Source organism: Physcomitrium patens, chromosome 8 (genome assembly GCF_059467195.1).
Source record: "Physcomitrium patens ecotype Gransden chromosome 8, ASM5946719v1, whole genome shotgun sequence".
Taxonomy (NCBI): Eukaryota; Viridiplantae; Streptophyta; class Bryopsida; order Funariales; family Funariaceae; genus Physcomitrium; species Physcomitrium patens.
This window is the reverse complement of record NC_143417.1, coordinates 12,522,526-12,545,119: the sequence shown is the minus strand read 5'-3', so window position 1 is coordinate 12,545,119 and position 22,594 is coordinate 12,522,526. Positions and strand designations below refer to the sequence as shown.

Below are 22,594 nucleotides of genomic sequence, written 5' to 3'. Positions count from 1 at the left end.
TTAAAGAAGCGCTTCACGAGCATGCTAAAACATTGCACCTTACTCCACACTCTGGAAACATTTGCACCCTTTCGAAGAAAAGGACAAAAAAAGAAAAAGAAAAAGATAGAAAGCAAAATGAAATAAAAAACCACAAAAAAAAGAAGTAAAATTCGAAGCGCTATCAAAGACCAACTTCAACCAAAAAGCCATAAACCAGAAAGTGAAACTTCAAAATGAACACCCAGTCTCAAACCAGTAGAGGGGACACAGGCAAGTATGACTTACTAAAACAAACACAAAACAGAGCAGAAGTGAGCTACACAAAATCGGAAACCCACATCCACGTTCATCCAATAGAAATGGGATGAATTTCTTCATTCATCTATCCAGGTGTTGCTTTTTCTTCTTTGTCTTCTTCTTCAAGCTTTGCTTGGTAACTTGGTGAGCATTTGTTGACACTGACTCTGGGTGTTGTTTTTTTAAGCGACATTGGGTCAATCGCACAAAGGAACTCATCAGATTCATGAGTATTAGAGTGCATACGACGACTGTTGAGTTGGGTTGATTCGGTCGGAGAAAAAAAATTTGCATGGACGTGAGTTTTGGTGCAGGTGGTTGGAATAGTGGTTTATTTGAAGGTGTGATTTAGAAATTGGCGCGTGGGTTTTTGTAGTGATTTTAGTGGCAAGTGGTCTCAGTGCCCTGGGATGTGTTGTCGGACGAGATGTGAAGCTTGGTGTGTTTTTACTGCAATTTTTTTCTCTGTGAGTGGGAAGATTATAGATTCTGGGGTGTTTGAGTTTTGGGCTTTTGGATGTCGAGAGAGAGAAAGGGAGGCAGAGACAGAGAGATCGCCTCTCAAGGACAATTTCTTCTTTAGACTTCAATTTGTTTGCGAACTCTTTGCAGTGCGGTTTGGCTCAATCATCTGAGCTTTCCGTTTACAATTAAGTGCCATGACCGCATTTGGAGGTTTTGAGCCAGTCTTTGGCAAAGCTCAGGGGCGGCTGGAATCTTCACCTTCTCATGACCTTCTTCCTTTTCTCTTCTATCTGCGTGCGAAAAACAGCGATCACCTTTTGATCCATCTCACTGATTTCCATGCTAATACGTGGTATTCTGACATGAGCACTGAGTATTTGGAAGACATGGTACATTTTCTCTTTCTCGAATTCGTACATATCTCATCAGTGTGTGAACTTTGCGGTGATTCCATGGGGTTGTGGGTATTTTGTCTGATCAAATTTACCAGGATATCTCCTTACTGCTAGTCTTGCGACTGATGTTGTTAATGCAAGATAAATGCAAACGAACATTATGCAGAACTCTTGTTTACTCGCTCTAGAACAGAACTCAACATTGTTTTCATCTAATCTTAGGAATTCAAGCTGTTTAAGTTCGACCACTTGTTGTGTGCTAATAACCTGTTCCTTCAACACTTTCAACTCTAATCAGAATGGTGGTGCGTTCGTCGCGTCAATTACCTCAATAATTTAAAGAAGTCTGTGAACCCATATTACTCTGCACTGAATGTTTCTGTTAGTTGCTTCGATGTGCTGATGTAAGTGTTGTTGGTTAGGGGCAAACAGAAGGACGATATTGGCATTGGTGGGTCGTGGGAGGATTTTATCACCTATGTAAGGGCAGTATTTTTATCCAACAATGTGACGATTCTTCTCAAGGGATCTTTAAGTGCGATAGCCAGTGAAGGTATTTAACCTTGAAAGCTCTTCAGACAGCACAGATTATTTTAATATAGTGTTGGGATTATTTTTAAATGAAATAATCTCAAGCAAATGGTCTGTTTTCTATTAGGTGCGACTTCAGCTAAATTGGTGGGACAGAAAGCAAAGGGAACTCCAAAATTTCGTGTAAAGCTGACCAAATTGCAAGGAATAGCTGCAACTGACGCCATGGGGACTATTTCAGTGGAGATGTTCAACGTCTTTCGTTCACAGGCTGCATCTCTTTCCTCAGGTCAGTTCTTTTACGCATTTTTGTGGCTGTGAGGACTTCATCGTCACTTTGGAAAATTATTTAATTCAAGTTCAATGATGTTCTGTTCATCCGCAGTAAAGCATGTTACGCTCAAGCTTGAGCGGTTTGTATTGTGACATCTCTGCGTTAATCTTCTACATGATGGGTATGCTTTGCGCAGAGACTGCACGTACGCTCCAGTTATCCACAGCCTTCTTGCATGAGAAGGTTTCACTCCTAGCACTGTGTTAACGTATGAATTTGGTTGAGGCGCCATCTTCTTAGCTGTGTATGCGTCATCAATGTAGCATGTGCATGACTAGGGAAAGGTTATGAGAGCGAAAGAAATACTTGTGCAATGGCTGGCGAGCAGATATGTGTTTTCTGTGTTTTCTGGTTTATGGCTTCCGATGTTCGTATTTACAATATGACTTCAGATGTTCTGGCTTTTTCGTGTGTTGTGTTCTTTCTAGAATCATATTCAGTGATTTGATAAAATTGGCTCAGTCGTCAGCGTTGTACTCGTAACAATAGCAAGCAATGTATATCATCTTTCCTATTGCTGGATTTGTCTGAGCATCTGGGTTTGTGGTGATCAGGCAAGGGCAGATGTACTTCAAGAGAGACTTGACGCCCTAAGTTTCAACAAGAAGAAAAGCCGTTTCCGCCCGATGTTGGCCTTTGATGATCCTACAATGACTCAGCCGCTAGCTACTCAGAACACAATGATCGCCTCTGTGTTGGAGGATTTTAGCACTCCGGGAATTCAGCCAACCGGTACGGCTTTCGAAGCACTTTCCACTAAATGTGCGAATTCCTCTTTCTGTTCTTTATCATTGACTTCGGTGGTGAGATCCGGAACATCTGAAATTTTTGACAAAACTTTGAATAGAGATATTGGATTTATTTTTGTCTCTGATGCTCTACTTTGATGAAAAAATGCATCTTTCTTTGCACTTGCGGTCACATTTTTCTGGTAGTTGATTTGCAACCAATCACATCATACTTGTTCAAATTGATTCAGGTCCCAGCACGCAAACAGAGTCTAAGGTCAAACCAGCAACCAAGACTATCCACGCCCCTCCTCGATTACGTGCCGCCCCAATCATGAGAAGGTCTAAGCGGAGAAAAGACGCAGAGGATGATGACGATGAGTAGAATTTAACATAATTATCGGAAACTAGGCACTTCCAAGCGGAGGAGATGAATTTGCTCTTAGGTGTTCTAAATTTGCAAGAGCTGTCTGCACGGTGACGACTCAAATACCCCTTGTGTGATGTTAGAATTGGAGTCCCTGCGATCACTGTTCTGGATTTAGTTACGATGCGGTTCTCATCTCACTTCGCTCACCAAAATTGTTTGACTATTTTTCTTGCGATATCAGTTACGCAAAGAATTTAGACTTTTATACCTTTGTTTTTACATGCAACCCTCTGTTGCTTTTGGTTTAGCATGAGGTTCTAATGATACTTGAAAGATACAAATCTCACATGAGTCTCATTATCTCTACTTCTGCTGCCGTGTATTGAAATAGGAACTTAATGTCAAATCCAAACCTGTATATTGCACTGGACTTGTCTCTGGAGTGCTCAATAATCCTAAACACCAATGGCAAGTTTGATCATCACATCTTGATGGTAGCCAAACTGAAGCCATTCTTTGTCTCTGATTCAATTGATTGAATCTAATTGGTTCTATAAAATGAATTTTATCCAAGATATATGAATGAAACACACGGTTTCAAGCTTAGACTTAAATATAAGACCACCCAAGTTTCATTGCAGAACATTCTGTTCAAAACCTTGCAAGCATAAGAAACTTATTATGAATCATGGATTATTTACAGATGGAGGTCCCAATCGTATTTATCCATTGTGAACGAACAAACTTTATACCATTTGAGGAGGTTCTTGAACAACTGCAATTTATTTATGACTTGAAGAGATTTGGAAGATCTCTGCAGGTGAAGGTCACTCGTGGTTTCACAGCAATGGAAAGTTTGTTACAGTCGTAGAAGTGGCGAACATTTATGAATGTAGCTCGAAGAGAAAAGATCCCTTGTCAGATGACAGTTGTAGGGGTGGAGACACTGTGATAATGTGCAGTTTGACCAAGAAATTCCCAACTTTTCTTCTTAGGATCTTTTGGTGGAATACTAAGATTCTTCTTAGGAACTTTTGGTTTTTTGTATAAAATACATTCATGTAAATTATCACTTTCTTTGAATGAAAAATGAAGGTGAAAAAAGATATATAAGATATATGTAATAGATAATCTAATTGCACATGTGCTTGTAATTATTTTTACAAAAGTAATTAAAATTTATTCTAATAAAGATATTATAGTTCAAAGTCTTCATTTACTTATAGATTAAAAAATCAAAGTTTAAAATAATAACTAGGATTTTAACTTAATCAATTTTATAATCTTGTGTAAAATTTAATTACTTGTAATTAATAGTAACTAGATTTTGTGCTAGCTTAGAGAAGTGACAGTTAAAATCATAGTGGCTACTAAACCATATAATTAGATTATAAAAATAGTCAAAGTAATAGAAAATATTATTATAATTAATGTGTGGTTTTATGTAATTAGATAAGTATGAATTCGTATATTAAAATAATATTCTAAAAATTAATTTTACATATAAATATATATATATATATTATATTTGTGCTATATTTCTTATAGATTTCTCCTTCAAGTAGTGATTTTTAGAATATTTTATACACAATCAATTTTTAATATTTTCACTTTATTTATTCATTTTTAAAATTAATATTTTAATCCACATGATATAAAAATATGTCTAAGTCTTAAAAAAACTAGTTTATCTCTTTTCTATTTGCAATTAATTTTATTTGTAAAGAGATAAATAAGAATATATTTTAATTTCAAAAAAAGGAAAAAGAAAAAAGAATCCTCAAAAATAAGCTATAAATGAATAAAATGACTAGTTTAACATAGAAGATTTGAGATAAATTTCAAAACAAAGGTAAAAAAATCCAAACCTCCCTAAGTTGTAGTTATTTTATTATTTGTTTAGATAAACCTAATTATCTAGCATTAACAATTAATTGTAAAACACGGTTTAATACCTAGTGATAAGAAATACATATATATATATATATATATATATATATATATATTTAGAAATAAAATTTAAACACTATATATGTATATATTATATTTTTTTGATTTATTTCATTTTTTATCTTGATTCTATTTATTATATTTCTATAGCTTCAAATTTTTTGTAATTATATGTGAAATAAGTTTATTCAAATTTTCATCATGTAATTTTTAGATTTTTATTCCAAAATTTAATTATTTCTTGATATTGAATTTAAAATTTATTCAAGTAAAAAATATATGTTTTTATCTAACAATCTAAGATGAACATATCATAACTATAGATAGATAGATAGATTGATATATTCGTTGTTGAAAATTAACTAAAAAAGCAACTTTTAAGATTTTGTATTTGGTTTATTTAATAAAATATAAAGTATGTTTTTTTAAAACAAAAATTCAACACCACAAGTTGATAAAATTATTTTCATAGAATGAGCTTCAAATTATTATGACTAGTATTGATTTATCTAATTTGTGGTCAAAATATATATATATATATATATATATATATACATACATGAAATAAATTATTGGGAGTTAATAGAGTGACACCTCCAAATTATTAAAACCACACTCCATGTGGGTGCACTCCCACTTTCCCCTCAAATCTTGTTCTCCAAGTGCTTTCCCCTGCTACTCTCTAATTGTGTCTATTCCAACTCTTCCCATCTGCTCTCCAATTGCACCAACTCAAGCTCTCTCTAGCTGCTCTTCACTTGTGTCTAGTACTGCTCTCCCTTGTTGCTCTTTACTTGTGCATGCACTCTAAATCCTCACTTCTAATGCTTCGTCTATCCAAATGCAAGTTGCTACACCAACCAACCTTCTTCAGAGTGTTTCAAAAGGAATTATGAAGTGCAATCCCAAAAGAAATCAAGAAGCAAGCAACCACAACACCTTGTAGAGAGTGACTTTAGCAATTTCGTTTATATACTAGATAGATAGACAAATATATATATATATATATATATATATATATCTAAAATAAAAAATATGTATATGTATATACATGTACATGTACACTGCAACAGAATTAAGTAAATCAGTAACTGATTCTGGAACTTAACCTGGGCTCAAGTGGCACACCTCGGTGACCTCAGTTGCATGTGTCAAAACGCTGCAACTGCACAATCCTGAGAACCACCACCCCATGTTCTGGAACTTGGAGGATCCCCAAAACCACCGTCCGAAAACTGTTTCGGATCACTGGAAGGGTCTGATACTGGTTGGATTGTGCAAGGACTGTGCAATCCCTGTGGCTTGAGTATCATCCGCCAAGATCCGCTCTTTCTGCTGCTTCGTAGGGGCGTAGACCTGGATCGGTTTCAGCAAGTTGGTGGAGCTACTTCACCACATTTTACTTGCTCTGATCGGACTAATCTAACTACGTTGATCTTCCCTCTTTCCTCAACCTGGAGGTCCTCCCCTTCTCTAGCGATGATGCCTTTTATTGGTTACCTTAACTGTTTCTGTGCTGTAGTAGCTCCCTAATCACTGGCTCCGGTTGCTTTGGTCGATTCCTAGCTTCTGCTGATCCGACTGGAGTCCTCTTTCTGACCTCCTAATTCTTGTTTCTAGCTCGTCTAAAATGCAAGTTCTAACCTAAAACCACGTTTCATCTCATATTTGATGCTGCTGTAGCTGCCTCTGGGTCAGTACTTCATTGTGTGAACAAGCGCTTGACCCTAGGTGTGTGGTCTACTCACTCTTATTGCTGTCATGCTAGTGCAGGATTCTGCCTCGATCGACCCCGGAGTCACGTTCCGATCACTCGCATCGAGAACCTCATCTGTGACAAGTATTCCAGTTGACAGCCTAATTTGTTGTGAAGTTCAATTGAATACTCAATCTTTTGAAATGTGCTGTAATGTCATTCTGTCAAGGTTTGAGAGCGCATATAATCTCGGATTTCTGCTCTGCTCCTTGTCCCGCCCAGAGTCTATTGGTCTGTCAGCCTTTAGTGGGACGGCCCTTATTTTATAGTAGTTTTTAGCCAGCGTCAACTCTGATAACCGTATATTAGAAATATATTCCTAGAATGTCGAGCAGATCCTCCTCAAACACTTGGATTGTGCCATACAACATTTACTTGCTCTATCAAATTTTCAAGCATTAACTGGATCATTGAAGTTAGAGCTCATCGGAGAGACATAGATGAATAGAGATATTGGAACCTGAGCTCATAAAAGATGCACATGACCACCCAAGCACGTATGCGAGGGCAAATCAACAGATTCGAGTGAATGTTAAGTGATTGCCTTTTCCCATCTTGTAACTTGGAATAGGTCTGCAGAACATTCGAATCGTGAATGTTGCAGATTTCACCGTCTGTCAACCCCAGCCGCAGTTCAGAATTGTATCTAAATCTATGAGAAGGCTGATGACTGGTAACCAGTCACCTTCTGCGCAGGCCTTTTGCGCCATGACACCATGCCCTGCTACTACGTTATCGCAAACAGTTGACGGCTCCTACTGTAGTGACCCAGGGCATTCAAGTAATAAGTCAATTCCTGATTAAAGTTCACCGATGCCCATCATATTTACACAGCCGAGGGGAAAAAAAGCAATTTCCACCTTTAGTTACCTAACGGTCTCGACAAATTCAGAAATGCTTCTCTATGGCTTGTGGTTGCAGAGCTGCAGGACTTGCCCCTTGCAAAGGCTATGAAAAAACTTACAGCTTCTTAAAAAAAGACAGGGGAACATCTATAAAGCAAGGACCTGGAAAAATGGTGATTTACCGTTGCAGCAAAGAGATTTGACATGCAAATAGTATTTGTATGGGACTGAATTGGACCCAAGTTCATCAAATGGGTCTGAATACCCTAACAGTTTCTCTGCATATGAAACCGTGAAGTTGAGGTTAGAACCTACAATCTTCAAGGGTGGGCTCAGATTCCAGGGGAATCCTGCAGAGGAGGAGAGCAACATGCTCTGCTTCAGAATCACCAGAGGTTCTATAGGGGCAAGGTGCTAACTCAGTCCGGTGTACCGAACACCAATTGTTGAAATCTTACTCTGCCATGGCGTTATAATACCCTCTGGGCAGCCCCATAAAGTTACTAGCAGCCCGGATTGGTGCAGGCTCAGATCAAGGCAGCTCGTTGGAATCTAAAAGAGACTACCACTGTAGAATCCGAGTTTCTCTCCCTTGCTGTTTGATGAGCAGTATGTACCGTCCTCCTTTCTTAAAAGCGACCAGATTTCACTGGGATTGTTTTTCAAGCACAGCCTGCAGCACTGACCCGCATTAATTGCAGCTCCATTTTCTACGATAGTGCAGTCTTCGAGATGGATCGAGGTTGGAAGTTCTTAACACCAACCGAAGTTAACATTCGCGACGTTGAATGGTGTAAGAATGTTTTGGCTTTGTACATAAGGAAGTGCTTTCGAGTACGGATGGAACTGATCAAGTATCCAAGAAAGTGTAATTCCATTGCGACTTGGTGGTAGGCCGGTAATAGAGTGCTGGGTGAAGACTGGGTTGTGTAGATTTCAATGGAAAAGGACTCGTCGGAGAGGAAAGAGGTCATTTTTACGGTTGCAAATTTAGTGCTTCAATGCAAAACAATGTTTTGAGATTCCAGCAAAGAAGAGGCTGTGGTAGAGTTCGCAGTTGCTGTCATTTAACGTGTGCAAGTATTTCAAGGTCGGTATATATGGTTTTCGACTTCACTAAAGCGACTTGACACTGCTAACGTGCGGGAGGGCAGTTTGGCAAGGACCAGCCGTAGTACTCTCTGCATGCAATGCCAAAATCGTTGCGCCAGAAGATGCAAATTGCACAGATTGTTTTAATTATTGTCGTTGCGCTAGTCAGTCAGGGCAGTTATTCAGGTGTAACTGTCTAATTATTATTCGGTGGATCATATCAGTGCATGGCCTAGGCGTCAAATTATCCGAACCTGCATCTTTCTCTGTCGTGGTTGCTCGGGTAATGGTTCAAAACAGGAATTAGTCGTTTCTGTACACTGGATAGTGTAGCTAGTCATGTCAACGATCCAACTTGCGATGCTTGACAGGGTCTGAGTCCAAAAACCAAGCAAAACGAGTGTGGAACAACACTGGTGGTATGTCATAGTTCAGGATCTCCGAATCAGAATATGACAGATGATCCGAGGAATGTAATTGATGACATCTAAAGTTGTCAGCGTTGCAGAGATCCTGAAAGTATAGAGTGCTGAGGCATCATTCAATTGACGTATACCACCACATAAGGAGAGTTGTCCAGAGTAAATCTTCCAGAGCTGGTTGAATGGCAAGAGGTATTCTAGTGTCTTGAGCTCTCTTAACCACCGTGATTTATAGATTCACCTGAGGTTGGCTTGTTGAAGGAGGAGGCTTCGGGAAGCATTCAAGGAAGTTTGTAACAAGGTCCTTTGTTCTGCGTTTCTCATCAGCAAGCAAGACGCGACCTTTTTCTTTGGACAACACAAGTAATAGATGGTCACCATGGTTCTATTGCCAGACAAGCAATTCACCCAGGAGCTGATCCAGGTTCAGGAAAAACTGATCTTTTTGAACACTGCTGAGGACTACAATAGAACAACTCCGTTTGCATTGGCTAGTAAAGTTCATTTTATACAAAGTCGAAGGAGAAAGACAGTTCGGCTATATCCTCGTTACGGCTCATCTCTGAGCAACATGATTTATGTCTGCAGTCCTGGAAGCTGTACCAGACTGGCGTGGAGCATCGCGTCTTTGACCCTCTTGGTGTGTTTGCTTCTCGTTAGGGGTCGCATGGGAGAACATGGCGACGAGCTTTCTCCCTTGTCGACGATCCATGAACAGGGGTCTAGTCTTTCCTTCAGAGACCACGCTCTCCTCTCGTCCTTGCGTCTAGACGGTTCTCTCACATTCTCTAACACTTCGTCTGCTGCATCCGACTTCGGCCGCATTCGATACTCGTTACCTGGAGCTATTCTGTACCCAAAGTCAGTTCGCGACGTTGAGTTGGCAGTCCGCGCTGTGCAAAGCTCTAAGGGTTCGGGTCTCACGCTTGCTGCGAAGGGCAGTGGTCATTCGGTGCACGGACAAGCTCAGGTACACGATCCTCTTCTCTGGTTACTGCCACTGCAAAATCAAAGATTACCTTGTTAAGATTGATCACCATGAATTTGAGTTAGAAGAGATATGATCAGTGTTCACGAAGGCTTGCTGAGATCAACAGAGTCATGCTATTTTCTCCCTAAAATTTCTTCGTTTATCCGCACTTCTGAGTTCAACTGTACTTCTGGGTGATTTGCCCTGGTTGTTAACCAACTGAAGAGACCTATTGATATGTCTGAATTTCACACTTCTAGCCTAGCGCGGCTAGATTCCCATATCTACCCCTACGTGTGTTGAGCTTCAGTAAAAAGAAGCGCTACATAACTTGTGACCGACAAGAAATTAAATATAAAGCGAGCTTAGTTCCCATGGTCTGGCCGAGTATGAATGACCACTGGGTACGGTTTTATGAAGGGTTTAGTAGACTCGGCTTTGATTTCATGGCATATCCATAGAACCAGAGGCGTCCCTAATTTCAAAATCGAACATATATATATATATATATAGATATGTGTATATATATATACATATATATTGTCTAGAGAGTCGGGCATTCGAGATAAATTATGGGCTCTGCTTAGCATCCCTGAGTCCTGACCATTGCAGAGGGGTTGTGACAGAGTCATGAACAGATCGTGGCCTTATTACTGGCACAAACCAGGTCACATCCCACAGGTCCACTCAGGGTTCACCACATTCCACGCCGAGAAAAGGAAGGTACGTGAGTATTAGAGAAATAATTCCAGTCGGATTAAGCGTCTAGCCTCTGCGACGACCCGTGAATGGGACCTATAGGTCTCGCTTTTGCAGAATTCTTGTGCAAGTATTCTGCGAGCTGGTATTGCTGCAGGTATTTCATTGAATTTGAATGTACCCATGATGTGAGATTTGAGGGAATTATGTGATTCCTTCTCAACTCCGAAATCTCTCGTACAGGCCGCCCCTTTACAACCTAGATTTGTTGCCAGTCTGACAGAACCATCACTCACCTGTTTTGGCTCCCTTGGAAATATCTTGTAGACTTCTTGATCGTATCCATTATGCTTTCTGTTGCTTTGATTTGATCTACCCCATACTCATTCGGATGCGGTTTCTTTGAATGTTTGTCAGAGATTTAAAGCAATAGAATCGGTAGTTATCAGGATAGAGCACACTGACTAGAACAGAGGAGTAATCTCTAGACATCCTCGTAAGATTAGGAACATTTAAGATCCTGTGACAAAGGAATCGATTCTATCACATAATGTGCATCTGGCCTTAATTTTTGCGCAATTGGTTTCTGATCAGGCGCTAAGAGGGGTAGTCATAGAGATGTCGACTTTGAAGGGCATCAAGGTTGCTCCGAATGGAGAGCCTGGATTTCGGCATCCTTTCGTGGATGCGGCCGGTGGGGAGTTGTGGATCGATATCTTGAAGGCTACGTTGAGGGAAGGATTAGCGCCCAGATCCTGGACTGACTATCTGTACTTGAGCATTGGTGGTACTCTCTCAAATGCTGGTGTCGGTGGCCAATCGTTTCTGTTCGGACCTGAAATCAGCAATGTATTGCAGCTCGACGTCGTCACAGGTCAAAACGCTGCCGTCATCTTGCTCCATGTGCATCTTTCGCTCCTTGTTCACATTCGGTTCAAAGAGCTTGTCTGTTTTGTAACGCACCCGAAAGTTACATTTTATGGTACTGTTCAATAGTTGAAGTTTCGTGTGGGCTGAGATTGGATCATGCTGATAAGAAATCCTTTCGTATTACAGGAACGAGTCAGTTAGTTAAGTGCTCTCCGACGAAGAAATCCGATTTGTTTCATGGCGTCCTTGGCGGTTTGGGCCAATTTGGTATTATAACGAGCGCACGCATAATTCTTGAGCCTGCTCATGAGAAGGTAGATTGCACATGTATGAGAGATATAGTTACTAACACGTAATTCTGCGTTGGAATTCTGCAACAATCTTGTCGTTGTTAATCAGAAGCTCAATAATAGCTGGCTCATAAGTTGGCTATCTGATCATACGAAGGACACGTTTTTATTTGATGTCAATGAAGCCGTATTATGTTTCTAGGCCAGGTAGATACCAGTTATTAATAATTGTCTTCTGCAGGTAAGGTGGATTCGAGCAATGTACACCGACTTTGCGACGTTCACAAGAGATCAAGAAATGCTCGTTACCCAGGCTCCAGAATCAGCGTTTGACTACATTGAAGGTTTTGTTGTCTTGAAGAATAAGGATTCTAGTCACGGCTGGAATTCCGTACCCTTCGATGCAAAGAAAATCGATCCTAGCATTATTCCTGAAGAAGGTGGCTCTGTTCTATATTGTATTGAGCTTGTCAAGAAGTTCAGCCCGAACCACATGGACACCTTGAATAAGGTTCAAATTTCACCGTTAACTCCCATAGAGTTTGCATAAGTTGATTGTGATGTCAGCTTCAAGGGAGGAATGCACCAAACTAGAAAAATTTACACTGAGTGAGTATACTTCATCATTTGGTATTTTGTAACGGAAGGTTGCATGGATCTGTTCCAGACGGTGGAGAGGATGGTGGCTCCGCTGAGCTTCATCCCAACCCTCATCTTCACCATCGACGTCCCATATGAGAAATTCCTCAACAGGCTTCACGAGGTCGAAATCAGTTTAGATTCTCAGGGACTCTGGAATGTGCCACATCCATGGCTAAATTTATTCGTGCCACGATCGTCTATTGGATTGTTCGATGCTCTCATTTTCAAGCAAATGATCAAGGACGATTTCAGTGGTCCAATCCTGATCTACCCGCTCAACAGAAACTGGTAATCTCCGTTGACCTCAACGATCTGCTTTCGTCAAGTAGGTTATTGTAGCCATTTCCACCCATTCACCTCTCGCCGCTTGACTTGTCGGTACCGACAGGTGGGACTCACGATCATCAGCAGTCATACCAGACGAGAGCATTTTTTACCTGGTCGGCTTCCTTCGCATCTCACTGCCATCGTCAGGAGCCCTTCTCGGCAATCTAATCGCTGACAACGACAAAATCATGCAAGTTTGCCACAGTGCGAAACTGGGATGCAAGAAGTACCTTCCCGAGTACGAAGACACAGAAAGTTGGAAGCTCCATTTCGGCAAAAAGTGGGGATCATTCACTCGGAGGAAACAAAAGTATGATCCAGATTTCATCCTCGCCCCTGGTCAGAACATTTTTTCGAAGTCTACCGAGTCTCGCTCACTCTGACCATCTTGTTTCAGTCATTGCTAAAAAACTTCATGAATCCTGTAGAGTTATTCTAATCTAAACTCAACCCAGCTGCCAGTTGGGTTCCAAAGCCAGGTTTCAAATAAGCAACCTGTTGTGATGTTGATGAAGACTTCAGAAGGGGATGATGATACATTCACCAACTTCTGGACTGGAGATTAAAAAACCACAACTTCGAAAACCTGACTAGCACCTCAAAGCACAGATTCAAAACATTTCATGCGATTTCGATGGGGTCTTCTGGAAAAAAGATCCGTTTGGATCAGCATCCCCTTGTCTACAATGTTGTCGTCAGAGGAAGGAAGTCATGCTTTTAGAGTCTAATTCTTGCTACTTTCTCACAACAACAACAGCAATAGCAAGCTGTAAGCACAGTTGTATACTGAATGCTGCAGAGGGGCTTAGATAATCAGCTTGAATAACCCGAAGGAGACAAAAAAATAAAAGTGGGGCCAGATCACTAATACGGTTCTTCAGAATTATGCCGTGATATAATGAATTGTGAGAATGGCATGTATCCTCCAACGACAGTCTGCATCCTGTTTGGATGTTGTATGATACAGGTACATGAACTTGTGGTTGTTGGTGTTGGATCATTTATCAACGTGTAATTGCTGTCACTCAAAGTATTAATATGTCATATTATTTAAATTAAGAACTTTTTGTTTTTTGTTTTTCTTTTTTTCTTTTTCTTTTTTCAGATGGTGATGGTAGTACTTTGCTTGAGTAAATCTATTTTTTAGTGTGGAATAAATTAGAATTTTAAAAGTGTACTGTTAGTTAGTAATCACATTAAAAAGTGTTTTCTCTTTTTCTTTTTTTTTTCTTTTTTGTATTTTTTTGTTTTTGATTTTTGATTTTTTTTGCAATTTTTAATAAGATACTTTCAGTAAAGTTTCTTTGGGTTTTCATAATCTGTTTCATGTTTTGGCTCATTTATTAATTTTGAATTTTGATTAATTGGTATTCTAGATTTTAATATTTATTTGATAGTTGAGTGAAAGATAATTCTTGTTAAGACACTACTTTGACTAGATTGACTCCTTATTTTTGTTACAAATAGCAAAAGAGATGAACTAATCAACTTGAAAATTTATTCTACAATATCTTGCAATTTTGAAGGATTTTTCAAAACATTGAATTATGTGAAGTTATTTTTCTTTTTAAATGAACAAAATACTTGATGCAAATAAAAATCAACTTCGATTTGGGATTTAAAAGAAGAATTTCTTTATTTTAACAGTTTAGTATTTAAGAAATCTATTTCAAATTAACTTTTATTGGACTTTAGTATTAAATTTTAACCTTTTTTTTCATTTTTTACTCCATAAGTTTTTAAATAAGTTGTCATGATAAAATAAGGTGTTAAAGGTTTATTACTATGTTTTGATGAAACTATCCTGAAAACAAAGCAGAACTAAAATTATAAAGGATACAATTGTTTTGATGATGGTTGAATACAAAAAAAAAAAACATTCTTTCTAAAGATTTTAATTAGATTTTTTAACTCGTATATTAAACTTTAATATTTATGCTATATGTTTTGAAAGAGTTAATTTTTTAACCATTTTCAATTTTCTTTTTAATCTACTCACTATCTTCTTGTTATTTTTACATAATTTATTGAGGCAATACAAAAGATCAACTTCCGTATAACAAAGTTTCTTTAGAAAATTTGCTAAAATATAATACAAATTAAGGTAGTTCGGTATAATATATTCAATTTTAATGAAATTTAAGAAATGTAATAATTAATCCTACAGATTTCTTAATATATTTCTTAATTTGATAAATCTTGAAATGACTCCAAGCTAGATATTCTAAAATAAAATAATTTCTACAGTGATGGTTAATTCAAAAAATTAAAATTAAATAAAAGGTTTTCTAACTTTGCATGGTTTCTTTTTCTCCTTTTCATAGTTAGAAATTGCATTGAAAAATTCTAGCATATCATAGGTTAGAATCCATAAAATCAACTTCTATAAATATTTTATATGGAATGATAAAAAATAACTTTGGTGCAACAAATATTGAACACGAGTTGAATTCCAAATTATTCCAACCAAACTAGCAATACTTTACAAGAGTAGAATGCAATGTATCTAAAACATATGTTTTATAGAATGAATTATCCTCCTCATTTTGCAAAGGTCGAATTCAAAAAATATATAAATTAATATTTTTTAAAATATATATATATATATATATATATATATATAATTTCTTCTAATTTTATGGTTTAACATATTTAATATTGGTTTCTGATTACCAAACTTAAAGATTAGATATAGATATATAAGTCTATTTTGGATACAAATCTGATGGTGGTTTTGTAGCTATGTAATGAACTCATGGTACTTAGCAGTGATACCAATGTGCTAATATTAAAATCAATACATGCAGATTTTATAAAATACATATTTCTGATAAAACATATTAAATTGGAATATAGAAGCAATCACTAAAACCAATGCTAAGCCTTTTTGTATAGGAAATTTATCTGTATATGAAACCAAAAATTTAGAATAGTATGACTCTTTTTATTAGTAAAAAGTAAGTGAAAACCTTAGAACTGATAAATTATTTTTTTATTTCGGTAGAAGAACTAAATTTTAACCTAATCTTGAATAAATAGAAATAAAAAGAAAATTAATTGCTTATATTAAAAATTAAAATACAACTTATAATTTTACAAATATTTTTTTTCTTACAAAATTTCTTTTGTTATGAAACAAATTTGAAGAAATGTAAAGCAACAATGGCTTATTTGATGTAAATAAGCTACGTAACAAATAGCTATCAGTATATAGAAAAATAAGATACAAGAAGACACTTTATTTTTTTTATCAACATATTTTTTGAAAGAAAAAAAAAAACATTTTATAAAATTTAGGAATAGAGATAATCCACAAAAATAAGATAAAAATTGTGCAACCTCTACAAATTATGAACATTACTTAGAATTACAGAAATAAATACCATGGAAGTCAATTATGTATTAAAAAATAAATGAATACAATATTAATAGAACCAAAGTTTAAAATATTTATATTATTTAGTTAACACTACTTGTTCTTTATGTTTACAATATTTAAATACAAGGAAATAAATAAATATTACAATAAAATGTAGAAAAATATCTCAGTTTTAAAAATAACGTATTAACATACTATAAAAAAATTATATCAAAATAGGTAGTTGTAAAGTTCTACAAACAACAAGACTAAATTCTAATCTATTAAATTGTTGTAATAAAAATTAAGTAGGAAAAGAAAAAGAACAATAAAAATTTAAAAAACAAGATACATACATATACACAAAAAAATCTCTATAAATAATATAGGAATTTTAAAAATATACTCATAGTATATTTCTACAAAATAAATTTGATACAGCTTTGTTGAAATATAAATATTGAACAAAATTGTGTTACAGAAATTACGTTTACTAACTTTGTTTTTCAAGTTTCCAAAACCAACAATGATCATATTCACTTGTGGCATTTTTTCAGCAACTGCTGAACATGAGACTTGAAAGGAGTCCAAAAGCTGAGGCAATTCTAATTTTTGCTTAATAGATTGTAACTTGAAGAACTTTTATTAGACCCATGTTGCTAACTTTAATGTTCGTTAGGCAAATTCATGTTGGACAGCATCACACAAGAGTTGGGGTTTTTGTCCACCTAGGGAAACCTACATGAGAGCTCTCTTACATGACTTGCCCAAACAATAATGCTCCCAGCGAGGTAAGTATGTACATCTTTTGCTACTTAATCTGAACTAAAAACTGGTCATTAAGACAATAACCTGCTTTGGGGTTGTCTACAATTACAACTAAGGCAACGGATTTTCTCCGTTCATATCAAAATAAATAAATAAATAACTAAAAACGGACATATGGCTATTGCTTTGATTAGTAAACTCAGCTCAAGACAACCTGGCTTCAGTGCATCACCAAGCATCTGCCAAGGGCTGTGCAGGAAGCGTGTAGCTTACTCTGGATTGATTATTAACCGTGAAGTCCTACCATGAAGTTCTTCACTTTGCTATTGTAACACTCTCCTCGTGTCAAGTGAAAGAGAAAAGGTTGAGGGTGAAGTCATCTTGTCCAGGGATTTTGTTTGTCTTCTCGTACAACTGCTCCCTTCTGCAGAGCTGCTTTCCCAACTGCTAATCCCAATTCAACCTGTCCCCTTCACGCCTTGAGAATTTTTAATATAGTCCTCACCACAAAAATAGTCATTGCAGTTATGTTGTCTCTACCAAACACACGTTTCCGTCGTAGTAACTCCCAGACATTGTATCTTCCATGTGATTTTTTTCACTCCTCCATATTGGAATACAGTTTGGTGAACAAGTTTTGAGAAATGGCAGGAACGTACATTAGTTTTATGTTGTTCTCTGCGCTGCGCTGAATGCACGTTTTCGCCGTAACGCCTTTGCAGAAGACATGATTTGTCTTTCATTTTGGATAGTTTCATTTCAACCAAACTTGGTCGAGAGGTAGTGTGGCTGACACTTCATTTCCTCCCAACAATCTTTCCTATTGAATTCACTCCAAGGGTTCAGATTAAGCAATTCGTGCTATTCAACCCATGATTTGTTCCACTGGCCAACTTGTGACCACATGCAATGCATTCAATTGTATTGGGATTGGCAATTATGGCTCCTGAATTGGGTCAAAGAAGACTTATTTTTCAATGCTTCCTACTATACAAAGCTACAAAAGTTTTCGCTAAAATTTGAGGTTGCACTAAATCTATATTACATAATCAGACCAATCCTTCATGATGAACGTGTGATCCATGGTTTCACCTGGAGTTTCGCTCAACTTGGCAGGCTTTTGTTTACCTCCGATCAAGCGAGCAGGGTTCCCTACAGCTGTAGTGTGTGGGGGCACATCGATAAGCACAATCGAACCAGCTCCAATTTTTGCCCCAGCTCCAATAGAGATATTGCCTAGTATGGTTGCCCCAGCTCCTATCAGAACGCCATCACCGATTTTCGGATGCCGATCACCTCCTACAGCCCCGGTTCCTCCAAGCGTAACATGGTGCAAAATAGAAACATTATTCCCTATAACAGCTGTTTCGCCTACAACCAGTCCTGTGGCATGGTCGAAAAGAACGCCTGAGCCAATTCTGGCTGCAGGATGAATGTCAACCTGAAAAACCTCTGAAACTCTGCTCTGAATAGCGAGAGCCAGGGAGTGCCGCCCTTGATTCCAAAGTCTGTGAGCTACTCTTTGAGCTTGGCATGACAAGAATCCTTTGAAGTTCAGCAAACAATGGATGTATGACACACAAGCGGGGTCACGCTCCTTCACAGCTTCTATATCGTCGCGGATGGCGCGTCGTATGTCGGCATCCTCCATAAAGGTGTCATGCAGAAGGTTAAAAAGCTGCGTGCTTAATAGCGTGCTACTGGAAAGCTTGTTTCCCAAATGGAATGCGAGCGATCTCTCCAGGGTCCTGTGAGATAGTATCGTCGAATATAAGTAGCTGGCTAGAGCTGGTTCTTTGTTGGAGTCCCAGCGCGCTTCCTCTATCATTCTCAACCAAAGCAGATCTTCTTGACCTCGAGACGGAAGCTCATCGAAACCATTCAGGTCCACATCATCCGCAGCAGGGGCACTCGGCCCTCGAAGTTGTGACAGAGCCGAATTCTGACTCTCCAATTGGTGTATGACATTCCGCAAACTATCGAGCACCTGTGAGTCCCTAGTCCAATTGTTGCCGGAGCCTCTCTCCCCCATCAAAATCGCGACATTGGCCTCCAAACCCTTGGCAACACCGCCTCGGCTCTTCCTTCCCCCAACCCGTGCCACGAAGTTTGAAAACATTGCACTGCCACACGCAGACAAAGAAGACGACGAGCATTCTGACCGCTGGCAAGAAGACGACCCGTCCGATCGGAGTGCCAGCGACACCGGCGCACATTTCGCACAACCGCTCTCACAGAACCGCGGTTTCGCAACACCGCTCCCGTCCATCCTCACCACCGAGCTCGACACCGAGCCGGACACCATCGCCACGATGCCAGCTCTTGGCAAAACAGGCGTTCCTCCTACCGCCATCATCAAACACCTGCTTCTCAAAATCTCCAACCACCTAAAACTCCCGAATTCTACAATCCAAACTATCTCTACAGCTCAGAACTACACAAAACCTACCACAACAATCACCCGAACAATTGCCGAAACCTCTTATAAAAAGTGTCGCGTTTACTTCACTACCACACACACAAGTAAGAGAGGATTCACGCAGCTCCGAACTCTTCCGTTACAAAACCTCCAGAGCTCAAGTTCTATATCGAACTACACCGTAAGATTCTGTTTCTATTCCGCAGTGCTACGACGTCCATTACGTAAGAAGAAGAAATAGAAGAAGGGGAATTGAAGAGTGGGATCGCAGCAGAAGCAGAAGCAGCACCAGCAGCAGCAGGTCTCGATTCATATAAGTCTCGATCAGTCTCTCGTTCTCGTTCAGGTCCATCGTTCGTGAGCTTCGTTGACACCTTCCCCCCTCCTCCGCTGTCTCTCCCCTTCCTTCCCTTCCCTTTCCTTCCCGGCTTCCGTTCCTATTTCTTCTTCTCTGCCCCCTTTTCACACTGTGTCAGATTCCCCTTCCCCACTGATTTTCTCCATTCAACTCATGCCACGTCTGCAGCAGGCGAGGTCCCCATTTGAGTTTATTTGTTTTATCTGTATATATTTATTAAGGTCACTTGGATTTGCGCGGGAGCCTTCCTCAACTCAGACTGGACCTGAACTTCGTAGATGTGGATGGCGTCACACTTTTCATTCGAGGCGGCTATTTTTTTTGTCTTGTGGCGGTGGTTTGGATGAATGATACATGTCAGTTAGTGTGGATGAATGCTGGTGTCGGGGAGAAGGGAAACTTCTGGAGCAGGTAGGGAAATGCGTTACGTGGGGTTCACACTTGCTTGATGGCTTGCTTGCTTCATTGCTTCTTCTTCTGTCGGGTTAAATCCGTTCATCTGTTCATCCATTTTCTCATTTGTGGTTATGTTTGGTTATGTTTGGTGTTTTCTATCGTAGGACGTGTTAGCTGAACATCACACACACCCCCCCCCCTCCTAATTATTATGAAAGGTGGCACAACATACTTAGAAAAAGAGTTCTCTAAATAATAACAGTGGTAGTTTTATCAAAAAAAAAAACTTAATAACAAAATAATTAGCATTTGCAAAGTCATCACTTCATATTAGGAGGCTTGGAACCATGAAAAGTTTCCAGAAGAAATCAAATTATATCTTTTCTAAGTGTACACAACCAAGTACTTTTCAAAATCCAAAACTTGATACATAACCAAGCTTCTCAAAGGTCACCAACCCTCATTATTTAGAAAATAGGTCAATCTTTTTATGGGTTTATTGTGGTAGCTCTATAAACTAGCATGATCATGTGTCAGTAATACATCCCCTCCTTTTTTTCTTTATTAAGCATTTTTTTAGGAAATACTTTCAAAAGAAAATTGAAATTTTTGAGAATAAGAGTTTTGGTAAGGAACAAAATGATAAGTAAGATTGGGAATAGACGCAAAAAAAATAAGACACTTAATTGAATAAGTCAATTTTAATAATATATATAGTAAAAATGTTGTGCGCATTGAGTATTTTAAAATATATATATATATATATATATATATATATCACAATCGTTTGACATCATTAAAAATTAATTTTTAGAGTTTTGAAATATAATGAAAGTAAGAATATTTTTTAATTAAAATTTAATTCCAATTTTGGAGTAAAAGATATATTTTGAGATATTATAATATTTACAAATTTTTATTTTACCATTTATAAAAATAAATTTATTATTTAGTAATAAAATTCTTATTTTTTTCTAACCTCTTATATACTAATAGTACATACAATTATATTATTTATTCATAAACTAACAAAAAATAAGATTAAATTATTTATAATATATTTATATATTAATTCGAAAGGTTAAAATTTATGATTATTGGCTACAATAGCAACTGAAAAAAATACTAAAAAAAATACTAATTTCATGTTATAAAAAGTATAGTATAAATTAATAATAATTTATTTAAATTTACTATAGATATAATGTAATACAATAAAATACAAATTTGATCACCTTTAAGATTTTTTTATTTTTCTTTTTTCTTTTTACTACTTTGGATAGTTTCTTAGAATATTTAAAAACCTTCTAAAAACCTTCTATGGATTTTACAAAGTTATTCTAGTATTCTAAAAGTTTAAAAAAAATCCTCTATAGCTTCTAAGAGCAATTGTAGTTTTTTAAGTTTTATTAATTATTTTTTTATTCTCTAAAAAAATTAGTAGGATAGTTTATAAATTTATATAATATATTTTAGATAGTTGAATTCTTTTTTAAACCTTCTATGCAACCTACATTGACTCTCAAAACCAAGTCAATCAGCAAAACAACAAAAATAAATAAAAATAGAAGCAATATCTAGAAGAATACTGATCCCTTTTTCAAAACTATAAATTGTGTGAAAGGTGCAACCATGTTAGCTATCATCCTTCTAAATTTTAGCTTGAGAACTATAACAATAAGTGAGAAATTGTATTTCAAATGAACTTAGTTCTATTGACTTAGTTTTGTAACCTACATCTACTTGCATATCAATAATTTTTTCACCCTCTTTTAGGAGTTAGAACAACTTGGATACAATTGGACATGCTATGATAGAACTTTTGATACTATTCAATAGTAATGGAATTGAAAGAAGCTTGTAGATGCTCCCACAATTGAAGCATTATTTTGGCTAGTATTGAATATTCATCTAGTTGTTGTTTCACAAGTACCCACATATACTTAATTAGATTTGGATGAGGTGATTGAAAAGGCCAAGTAAGTACATCAAAATATTGCATTGACAACTATTGTTTAATTGATTTTTTAGTATTTTTAGCATCATTAAAATATTAAAACATGACAAAAAAAGAATTCAAATAATATTATTCACAAGCTCATCTTGAATGCTAAGATACAAATCTTGTTTCAACTTCCCTTCTATCTTGCACATGTAATTCATGCCACAAGTAGTTATACAACTCCATACAAAAATTGCACCACCTTCGTATTTAATTAAGTGACTCACTTGATAAGCTTGTAATCAAGATTCTCCATTCTTTCTCCAATATCAATCTAAACTATCAGATTGAAATCATTTTTCTTAGTCTCCTTACTAAAAATCACCTT

General features: G+C 37.3%; 3 protein-coding genes across 6 annotated transcripts; 2 read left to right on the top strand and 1 right to left on the bottom strand.

The window, feature by feature from the left end:
• The first annotated feature begins 422 nt into the window (after nucleotides 1-422).
• On the top strand, nucleotides 423-3,448 carry LOC112285432 (uncharacterized). 2 transcript variants are annotated; one of them, XM_024526263.3, is made up of 6 exons: nucleotides 423-1,133; nucleotides 1,572-1,692; nucleotides 1,798-1,959; nucleotides 2,141-2,187; nucleotides 2,559-2,736; nucleotides 2,984-3,448. In XM_024526263.3, exons 1-6 carry the CDS (start codon nucleotides 939-941, stop codon nucleotides 3,115-3,117), a joined length of 837 nt encoding a protein of 278 aa, XP_024382031.1. In that variant the 5' UTR covers nucleotides 423-938; the 3' UTR covers nucleotides 3,118-3,448. The 2 variants fall into 2 exon arrangements, with proteins under 2 accessions (XP_024382031.1, XP_024382030.1); XM_024526262.3 differs by having other exon boundaries at nucleotides 455-1,133; nucleotides 2,559-2,807.
• A 3,452-nt stretch (nucleotides 3,449-6,900) lies between these two features.
• Nucleotides 6,901-13,935, top strand: LOC112285983 (cytokinin dehydrogenase 4). Of its 3 annotated transcripts, none has more exons than XM_024527425.3 (7): nucleotides 6,901-9,591; nucleotides 9,756-10,137; nucleotides 11,431-11,710; nucleotides 11,893-12,020; nucleotides 12,238-12,507; nucleotides 12,664-12,926; nucleotides 13,027-13,935. In XM_024527425.3, the coding sequence occupies exons 2-7, from the start codon at nucleotides 9,835-9,837 to the stop codon at nucleotides 13,346-13,348; spliced, it is 1,566 nt and encodes a 521-aa protein (XP_024383193.1). In that variant the 5' UTR covers nucleotides 6,901-9,591; nucleotides 9,756-9,834; the 3' UTR covers nucleotides 13,349-13,935. The 3 variants fall into 3 exon arrangements, with proteins under 3 accessions (XP_024383193.1, XP_024383192.1, XP_090108731.1); XM_090252605.1 differs by lacking the exon at nucleotides 6,901-9,591 and adding an exon at nucleotides 10,764-10,860 and having other exon boundaries at nucleotides 10,002-10,137; XM_024527424.3 differs by having other exon boundaries at nucleotides 6,901-10,137.
• A 4,107-nt stretch (nucleotides 13,936-18,042) lies between these two features.
• LOC112285985 (serine acetyltransferase 5) lies at nucleotides 18,043-19,805 on the bottom strand. Its single transcript, XM_024527427.3, has one exon. The coding sequence runs from the start codon at nucleotides 19,445-19,447 to the stop codon at nucleotides 18,128-18,130; it is 1,320 nt and encodes a 439-aa protein (XP_024383195.1). The 5' UTR covers nucleotides 19,448-19,805; the 3' UTR covers nucleotides 18,043-18,127.
• Nucleotides 19,806-22,594: the final 2,789 nt, after the last annotated feature.

What these genes read in the sequence shown, in the direction of transcription:
- LOC112285983 (XM_024527424.3), top strand. Translation starts at nt 9,538, where the DNA reads ATGGTCACCATGGTTCTATTGCCAGACAAGCAATTCACCCAGGAGCTG. An exon ending in GCAGCTCGACGTCGTCACAG is followed by an intron (nt 11,711 to 11,892) that starts GTCAAAACGCTG and finishes TTCGTATTACAG; the next exon opens with GAACGAGTCAGTTAGTTAAG. An exon ending in ACATGGACACCTTGAATAAG is followed by an intron (nt 12,508 to 12,663) that starts GTTCAAATTTCA and finishes GATCTGTTCCAG; the next exon opens with ACGGTGGAGAGGATGGTGGC.
- LOC112285432 (XM_024526262.3), top strand. Translation starts at nt 939, where the DNA reads ATGACCGCATTTGGAGGTTTTGAGCCAGTCTTTGGCAAAGCTCAGGGG. An exon ending in CTGAGTATTTGGAAGACATG is followed by an intron (nt 1,134 to 1,571) that starts GTACATTTTCTC and finishes AGGGGCAAACAG; the next exon opens with AAGGACGATATTGGCATTGG. An exon ending in CAGCCTTCTTGCATGAGAAG is followed by an intron (nt 2,188 to 2,558) that starts GTTTCACTCCTA and finishes TGTGGTGATCAG; the next exon opens with GCAAGGGCAGATGTACTTCA.
- LOC112285985 (XM_024527427.3), bottom strand. Translation starts at nt 19,447, where the DNA reads ATGATGGCGGTAGGAGGAACGCCTGTTTTGCCAAGAGCTGGCATCGTG.